Genomic DNA, 9,864 nt, shown 5'->3' with positions numbered 1-9,864 from the left:
CAGCTGGTGAGCTTGAACCACCAACCTTGCAGTTCAAACGGCTTTGCAGTCTGGCGCATTAACCCACAGCGCCACACCAGGACTCTTCATACACACACATATATATATATTAGAATATAAATCTTTGCTCTTGCCTTATTTATTAAACGATTTCACAACCTCTAGGTTTGTTTGCAGGGTTTTGTTCCCTTTTCTGTGTTAACTGTGACTGCCTCCAGTTAAGACTTAAAACACAAAGGCACGAGTCAAGGAGATGGACTTTCCTAAAGCTCTATTCACCAGCATTTGTGATCTACTTTTAATGACAACCTCCCTTATTGTAAAAAAAAAAAAGGCAATTTATTCTGTCTTCTATATGAGGTTCACTTTTGAGGTAAAAACTTATGAGTCATATTTTCTACTGTTAAGTTGTGTAGCTCTGAGTGCTGCCCAGTGTTCACTCCTAGTCTCAAGTTGTACATCGCTCAGAAACTGGAGTATTGTTTTTGTCACAAAATTAGTATAGTTGTTAGTCACAGAGCCTGGACTATAATAACTTTTAAGGGCTTAGTCTCCCAAAAGATAGAATTGAAGTCATCAAATATAGTGCATAATTGCTCTGTGATGCCATGAGGTATACAGGCCTCTTCTCCCTCTCTTTTTCACTTTTTTGGCACTTAACTTTTATTCTCATGGTGAAAGATGCTTTTTATAATTCCAGCTGTTACATCTTCATTTTAGGCAGGAAATAGGAGTACATAAGAAAGGGCACACAGGGCTCATGCCAGCTATTTGATTTTGTAATGAATTTTCCTAGAAATTCTATTCAACAACTTCTGCTTATATCGCATTGATCATGGCTGGGAAATGTAGGCATTTAACTGGGCGTATTGATATTCAAGGAGCTCTGGTAGCATAGTGGTTACGAATTGGGCTGCGAACCTTAAGGTCAGTGGTTCGAAACTACCAGCCGCTCCGAGGGAGAAAGATGAGGCTTTCTACTCCCGTAAAGATTTACACCCTCGGAAACCCTGTACAGGGTCACTATGGGTCGGAACCGATTCGATGGCACTTAACAACAACAACAACATTTATAGTCAAGATAAAATAGTGGCTCTGTTCCTAAGGAAGACAGGATATAAGGTGGAAAATCAGTGGTCTCTGCCACAAGTGTGTAAATGTGGGCTGAAGATTATGGAGGAACAATAGAAGACACTGGCGGTGTAACATGTAGCAGTCTTAGTTCTTTAAAGAGATTTCATGTGGAAGTAAGTTTGAACTTCTGCGAACAGAATCAAAACAACTGAGGGGCTTTCAAAATTCATTGCCATTGAGTTGATTCTGACTCATTGTGACCATGTAGAGCAGGATATTGTTGTTGTTTAAGTGCCATCTTATCAGTTCAACCCATAGAGACCCTGCATAGGATTTCCGAGGATCAACTGGTGAGATTGAACCATTGACCTTGCAGTTCAAACTGACTTTGCAGTCTACCGCATTAACCTACTGCACCACACCAGGACTCCAAAGAGCAGAACAGAAGTATCCAATAAGGTATCCAAAGCTGTAATCTTTATGAAAGCAGACAGCCACATCTGTCTCCCATGGAGTGTCTCATGGGTTCGAACAGCCAACCTTTAGGTTAACCCTTAAGAGCTTTAACCACCACTGTTCCTTACTAGAGGGTTTAGAGGGAAAGATTTTTGAATATTGCTTCACAGAACTGCTTCACAACAGAGTTTATCTAAAATGGAATTAGCTGGGTTTTGAACATGTGAAAATTTCCAAGATTACAGGAGAAGATTTTATGTAAAATTCTTTGATGGCCATTGCCTTGCTAATTTTATTTCCTAGATCACAAACTGAGGGAACTATCTGTGTGGCCCTGTGGGTTAATGTGGCAGACTGCAAAGCTGTTTGAATTGCAAGGTTGACAGTTCAAGCTCACCAGCTGCTCCTTGGAAACCCTAGACAGGGTTGCCATGGGTCAGAACTGACTCGATGGCACTTTAACAACAATAAAACAACAAGACCTCCAAATATCAAGAGGCATATTTCAATGAAGCTATACAAATGCACCAAAACATTAAATTGTCTTTTCTTGGAGCAGATTTGGGAATTACAGATGCAAAGTATAATGGAAAAGAAAATGAAGACCAAGAGAAGTATCATAAAGCATTACAAGAATAATCCATCATTAATAACTTTCCTCTGCAAAAACTGCAGTGTACTGGCCTGCTCTGGAGAAAGTATTCATGTCATTGAGAAGATGCATCATGTCAATATGACACCAGAATTCAAGTGAGTCTGGGAAGGCCCATTTTCAGGTTTCTTTACAAGAGATGAAGTAGGTTGTGTTATAAATGTTTATTCAAAATTGTGATTTTTGTTGTTGGGTCACTCACGCACGTCCTGTCAATTTTAACTCATAGTAACACCATGTGACAGAGGAGAACGTCCCTGTAGGATTTCCATGGTTGTAATCTTTATGGAAGCAGATCACTAGTTCTTTCTCCCAGGGGGCTACTGGTTGGATTTAAACTCCCAACCTTCTGGCTCGCAGCAGAGTGCTTAACCATTGCACCACCAGGGTTCAATTTATCAAAAATAGTACATTTGAGGAGTCCTGGTGTGGCGCTGTGGGTTAATGCACCAGATTGCAAAACTGTTTGAACTGCAAGGTTGGCAGTTCAAGCTCACCAGCTGCTCCTCAGAAACCCTACACAGGGTCTCTATGGGTCGGAGCCAACTCAATGACACTTAACAACAACAAAGTACATTTGAAATTCATTGCTTTTCAGAAGTGTCTCTTCCCAAATTATGGTTTCATTTCAAATGTCTGTACATTTTAAATAAACTGTGCTGGGGAAGGAAGAGACCACCAAAGCTATTTTGATTCAAGGTGCTTCAATTTGTACATGCTCATATATGTTTTTAAATTTTATAACAAGTTGTTGTTGAGTGTCATGGAGTCTGTTACGAGTCAGAATGACTCTGTACAGGGTTTCCGAGGCTCTAAATCTTTACGGGAGCAGAAAGCCTCATCTTTCTCCCACGGAACAGCTGGTAGTTTCGAACTGCTGACCTTACAGTTCGCAGCCCGATTCATAACCACTACACTACCAGAGCTCCTTTAGAGCCAGGTTAAAATTAGCAAGAGTTGAAAGGGGAACCAACAAACCAGTTATCCTCAGGTCAGTCCTGACTCAGGGAGACCCCAAGTATGTTATAATAGATCTGTGCTCCATGTGGTTTTCAATAGCTGAATTTTCAGAAATAGATTGCCAGATATTTCTTCTGAGACACCTTTGGGTAAAATCATACCTCCATCCTTATGGCTGGCAGTTCAGTTAACTGTATGCACCACACTGAATGGGAAAGCAGTCATAAACAGATAGCATTCCCTTTTCAGGCTACACAAAGAAAGTGGTCCCTTGGCTCATTTGTCAATGAACTGGGGAAACAGAAAGGAGGGAAGGAATGCCATGTGGGATAATGGCCTGCCTGTGGTGAAATTCAAGTCCAACAACAAGTCTTTGTGGGCTTCATATGGATCTTTTGTGACTTCCCAGGGCTGATTCTTATTCCTTGCTAATTTTAGGGACCTCTATATTGTGAGAGAAAACAAAGCACTGCAAAAACAGTCTGTGGACTATCAAACAAATGGAGAGATTATCTGCAAATGTGGCCAAGTGAGTAAACTGCTGTGGACTTAAATGTCACTTAACCAAAAGAAATGCTTAATTGATGTGTATTTAATTTTTCCTCTTGTTCTCTCTTTTGTTTTCCAGGCTTGGGGTACAATGATGGTGCACAGAGGTCTAGATTTACCCTGTCTGAAAATAAGGAATTTTGTAGTTGTTTTCGAAAATAATTCACTAAAGAAACAGTACAAAAAATGGGTAGATTTACCTATGAGATTTCCTGACTTTGACTATTCAGAATATTGTTTGTTCAGTGATGAGGACTGATTATTTAAAAATATTATCAACTTAATATTTAGTATTATTTTAATTGATGTTTTCAGTATACTACAGAACTGATGTAAGAATGAATAAAATTGTTGCCTGAACACTTTAAAAGAAGTCACTGTATTACACTTCAATTATCCATCTTGGTGTGGGTTAAAGAAAATCTAATAATATTCCTTAGTGTGCTCATCCTTTACAAGAAATTAATCAGTCTATAAAATTCTTATTTGTAGATGACGTATGAACAGTGGTGAGCCCCCTACTGTTGTTGTTAAGTGCCGTCGAGTCAATTCCAACCCATAGCGACCCTGTATAGGGTTTCCGAGGAGCAGCTGGTGAGCTTGACCTGCCAACCTTGCAGTTCCAATGGCTTTACAGTCTGGCGCATTAACCCACAGTGCCACACCAGGACTCCAGTAAGCCACATTAGGTCATAGTTTTAAAATCCAAACTTAAAGTCAGATCTGAGGTGGGCCATGGAAAGAAGAACAGACTATTTATGGTGGTGGTGGTAGTTGTGTGCTATTGAGTCAATTCCAACTCATCTTGACCCTGTATAGGGTTTCTGAGGCTGATAATCTTTACAGGAGCAGAAAGCCTCATCTTTCTCTGACTGAGTGGCTGGTAGAATCGAACTGCTGACCTTGCAGTTAGCAGCCCATCTAATAGTCCATTATGCTACACAGTTCCTCAAACTAATTATGTTGTTGTTATTAAGTGCTGTTAAGTAGATTCCAACTCATAGCAACCCTGTACAGGGTTTCATAGGAGTGACTGGTGGATTTGAACCACCAACCTTGTGGTTAGCAATCCAGTACTGATCCTATACCAGAACTCAGGTAAAATATATTTGGGCTACTATTTAAATCGGGTATCGTTGATGAAGTATACTAACTAGTTTGTAAGCAAACTAAACTGAAATCATTGATTCAGTATTATCTTGGACTCTTTTGCCCACCGAAGATTACTATGAATTCAGTATCACTCCAGGATTTCTATTACTAACTTGACTTTTTTCCCTTAGAATTTAATTCTGATTTATGATTTTACGATTTGATCTTTACACATCACAATTCACGCTTAATTCTGATGAGCTGAAGATTATGAATTAGTATAACATTTAAATGAATCATTGCAGTTGACAAGTGAATCTCAAATCTTTCTCCAAAACACTGATATTTCTTGTGTTTCATTGGACTAAATGCTTTGTATGTTGAAAGCTGCTAACTGCGTGTGGTAAAATCGGTTAAGGTTCACTAAATTTTGTAATAAACAACTGAGGACAATGTTTTTGTTTGTTTGCTTTTTATCACTCACTCGTTTTGAGATTATGAAAAACAAAATAACTGCAATAAACATAAAAAAAAGTTACATTTCATGTAAAATACTATATTTCATGCAGGAGAAAAAAAGAAAAGGAAATGGAGGTAGAAAGGAATGAATAGAACCACAAAAAATAGACACATAAAGGATAACAAGCCCAACTAAAATGTTTAGACCAAGAAATGAGAAGCCGTTAGAAAATATCAGTTTAGCATGTTGTTAATTTTTACTGAATCTGTCTGACTCTGGAAGGCCCCATGCACAACTGAGTGTAATGCTGTGTGTTGTGCACCTCCATGATAGGCCATGGATCAGATTATGTGATTCATGATGTCTTCATTGGCTGACTGTTGAAAGTACATTACCAGGCCTTTCTTCTTATTCTATGTTAGCTTGAAAGCAGAGCCTGGAAACTCCAATGAAGCTGTATAGCATCATTTGTTGTTGTTAAGTGCCTTTGAGTTGATTCTGAGTCATAGCAACCCTGTACAGGGTTTCCAAGGAGCAGCTGGTGGGTTTGAACTGCCGACCTTGTGGTTCACAGTCCAGTGTTTATACTATAGTGCCACACCAAGCATTACAGCAACACACAAACCTCCACTAACAGACTGGTGGTGGCTGCACACAGAGTGCCTTGGCTAGGAATCAAACCTGGTCTATCACATTTTGTTGTTGTTGTTGTTGTTACGTGCTTGAATTGACTCATAGCAATCCTGTGTAGGGTTTCCAAGGAGCAAGAAACTGGTGGGTTTGAATTGCTGACCTTGTGGTTCACAGTCCAGTGCTGATCCTATTGTGCCACACCAGGAGTGCAACCTACCACATGAAAAGTGAGAACTCTTCCATTGAACCACCGCTGCCTCCAGAGGAGATAGGTCTAATAAATAACCATTCATTTATCTGATTATCAAATAATTTTAAACTTCTATGGACAGCAGGTGGCTGAAATAACTCAGTTGGGAGAGCATTAGACTGAAGACCTAAAGATCCCTGGTTCAATCCCTTGTTTCGGCAAACGCCATTTGAAGTTCATTTTGGAGTCCTGGTGTGGCACTGTGGGTTAATACGTCAGACTGCAAAGCTGTTTGAACTGCAAGGTCAGCGGTTCAAACTCACCAGAAGCTCCTCGGAAACCCTATACAGGGTCGCTATGGGTGGGAACTGACTCAACACCACTTAACAACAACAACTATGGACAGTCTTTGGGGTATTAATGAGATCCATTCCTAAGCATGTCTTTAAGTCACAATTTGTAGCTAAGTTGGAACAGGTGTATATGGTTCCTATTTAGGCTTACTTTAGTGCAAGAAAAGGCTCTAAGCCTTTTCAATGATTTAAAAGCTGCTGGTGTAGCAAGTAAAGGTGATTGTGAGGTGTGAGTAAGGGTTGAATTTGGTGTGAGTAAGGGTTGGTTCAATTATTTCAAAGTGAGGCCACAATTACATAATATTAAAGGGCAAGTATTAGCTGTCTGTAAATTAGATGCTCAGAACATGGGGACTATCTGTATTTGTAAGGTACTGTATTTTAGGTACAGAGAAGAATGGTGGTGGTGGTGGTTGTGTGCCACTGAGTTGGTTCCAATTCATAGCAACCTGTACAGGGTTTCCAAGGCTGTAAATCTTTACAGGAGCACAAAGTCTCATCTTTCTCCTGTGGTGTGACTGGTAGATTTGTACTACTGACTTTGCAGTAAGCAGACCAGGTCATAACTCATTATTCTACCTTGGATCCTTACAGAGACTAATAAATATGATTTAGCAAAGGGATTCTTCCCACATGACTTTTACAATTCAGTTACAGAGGTTAGCCTTATTCATAAGTAGTAACAATATATGAAAGACAATGATGAATGTCATATAATGAAAGAACCAACACTTACTGTTATTGAGTCAATTTCGACTCATAGTGACCCTATGTAGGATTTTTGAGACTACTAATCGTTACTGGAGAGGACAGTTTCATTTATTTCCTGAGGATCCACTGGTGGGTTTGAACTGCTGACCTTGTAGCTAGCAGCCTAATCCATAGTTCCACCAGAGCTCATTTAAAGTCAAAAAAGATTATCTCCAATAAAGATGGAAAAGAGAAGATTGCATTGGATTGGATAGCTCATCTCTAAATGAGCTTTGTTACAAAGAAGACAGAGGATATATTGAAAGGGGATCCTTTATATATACAGTCTGAGGAATATTTGTTGAGAAATGAGAGATTCTAGATACAAGTGGGAAAGAGGAGGCCATGACCATTGAAGCAAACGTCAACAGGATGAAACCAAGCACACAGGAGAAGATTAAGGTGGGACAGAGAAGCAAGGAGAGGAGCAAACATGAATGAAAGTGAAAAGACTATGGGGTTTCTTCTCAGAGCAGCCAGCCCTAGACTGTCTGCTAACACCTGGGCTTTGGATTTGAGGATAGTCATGAGGACATAAGAAATGTGCTGAAGATTTTCAAATCTGTTTTGGTGAATGCAAAATGACTAATTAGAAATCAGTAAGAGTATTGACAACAAGTATTAGGTCCACCTGAATTGGAAATAATAAATTTGGAAATAAGTTTGCAGCATGTGATAGCAGTCAATAACTCAACAAATATTCATGTGCCAGATATTAAACTAAATACAGTTATTCTTTGTCAGGTATATGAAAAAATCTGCTTAAAAAATGTGATTGTCTCAAAAACCTTTAAAGTGTGATAATCAATGTAGCCCAATAAACCTAGACCTCTTTCAAGACTGTTGCATTTAGAAAAAAATCAACACCAACATTTGAATTAATTAAAAAGTAATTTCATGAAAAACAGCATCCATGGAGGATTCTCAACTTCTTCCAACTCTGCGTTTTCCAAAGAACCATTCAGATAGTATGAAAACTATACCACTTGGTCATTCTCTTTTACAAAACTCCCCAAAAGTATCCCACCAAAATCATCCCTGACTTGTCCACTCTTAAGTTTGTAATATAAATCCATATTAGTTTTTCTCTGTGTGTTTATTTGATCATCTCTGTTCAGTATTCCAGGCTGAATGGATGCCTGAACCTTTTTTTTTTTTTAACACTAGAAATCATGAGTTTGAGGACAGGGAATTTTGTGAATATTCACATTACATATTTTTGTCCTTGGAACATCAGAAAATAACACCAGTTGATAACTTTAGTTATCAATTTATTTCCTCTAATCCTCAAACCCCTGATAACGGTGTGGGTGTTAAGCATTGGGCTACTGAACTCAAGGTTGGCAATTCAAACTCACCAATTTCTCCTTGACAGAAAGATGAGGTCTTCTGTTCCTGTAAAGATTTACAGCCTCAGAAACCCAATGGAACAGTTCTACCTGACCCTGTGTTGCTAAGTGCCATCGAGTTGCTTCCGACTCATAGTAACCCTATAACAGGTTTCCAAAGAGCTACTGGTAGGTTTGAACCAACTTTGTGGTTAGCAGCTCAGTGCTTATCCTACAGAGCTGCACCAGGATTCCTAGGGTTATTGGAAGTAAGAAATGACTTGATGGCAGTGGATTTGGTTTTAGGTTTAAAGTCTAAATCCAACCCTTTAGTCTATTTCGTGAAAAATGAATGTAGAACCTTTGAATACTTTTGCTTCTCCAGCTATTACAATATTAAGTTTTGCCAATAGACAGTAGTATAGAGACACTGCAGGAAAAAGAGTTTTGGAGGACTTCATGCATAGGATTCAATTAATGCCATGGCTTGGATCAGGCACACCTAAGTCCTCAAAGTGACATCTTTGCTCTTTTTAAATCTTCTGCAGCAGAATTTACCTAATACAATACATCACTTGATTTCATGACTGCTACTTCCATGAACATTGATTGTGGATTCAAGCAAAATGAAGTCTTTGACAATATCAATCTTTTCTCCACATATCATGATGTTATCTTTGGTGCAGTTGTGATCATTTTTGTTTTCTTTACATTGAAGTGCAATCCATAGTGAAGTCTCTGATCTTCAAGTCCTCGTTGTTATCTGCAAGCATGGTTGTGTTATGGGTTTCCTGCAGATTGATAATGAGTCTTCCTCCAATCCTGATACCACATTCTTCATTTAATCCAGCTTCTCAAGTTATCTGCTCAGCATGCAGACTGAATAAATATGGTGAAAGGATAAAACCTTGATATACACTGTTCCTGATTTTAAACCATCCACTATTTCTTTGTTCTGTTCCAAGGGCTGCCTCATAGCTGTGTACAGGTTCCTCATGAACATGGTTATGTGTTCTGAAATACCCATTCTTCACAATGTTGTTCATAGTTTGTTATGATCTGCACTGTTGAATTCCTTTGCATAGTCAATTAAGCACGACTGAACATCTTTCTGGACTTTTCTGACTTCAGCCAAGAGCCATTTGGCATCAGCAATGGTATTCCTTATTTCACGTACTTTTCTGAATCTGACTTGAATTTCTGGCAGCTTCCCATTGATGAACGGTTGCAACCATTTTTTAATTATCTTCATCAAAATTTTTCTTGCATGTGATAATTATATTATTCAATGATTTCTGAATTCATTGGGCCACCTTTCTTTGGAATGGACACAAATATGGATCTCTTCCAGTCAGTTGACCAGGAGC

At 38.9% G+C, this 9,864-nt stretch overlaps 1 protein-coding gene across 1 annotated transcript in view; it reads left to right on the top strand.

Moving 5' to 3' along the window:
* IFIH1 (interferon induced with helicase C domain 1) overlaps positions 1 to 4,045 on the top strand; it is a 96,369-nt gene extending 92,324 nt beyond the window's left edge. Inside the window, exons 14-16 of the mRNA XM_006866991.1 lie at positions 2,090 to 2,280; positions 3,581 to 3,671; positions 3,771 to 4,045. Coding sequence (XP_006867053.1) covers positions 2,090 to 2,280; positions 3,581 to 3,671; positions 3,771 to 3,950 — 462 coding nt within the window. The 3' untranslated portion in view covers positions 3,951 to 4,045. The remainder of the gene's footprint in view (positions 1 to 2,089; positions 2,281 to 3,580; positions 3,672 to 3,770) is intronic.
* The last annotated feature ends 5,819 nt before the right edge of the window (positions 4,046 to 9,864 follow it).

This window comes from Chrysochloris asiatica, unplaced genomic scaffold (assembly GCF_000296735.1).
Source record: "Chrysochloris asiatica unplaced genomic scaffold, ChrAsi1.0 scaffold00099, whole genome shotgun sequence".
In the NCBI taxonomy this organism is placed as follows: domain Eukaryota; kingdom Metazoa; phylum Chordata; class Mammalia; order Afrosoricida; family Chrysochloridae; genus Chrysochloris; species Chrysochloris asiatica.
This window is presented reverse-complemented; position numbering and strand designations above follow the sequence as displayed.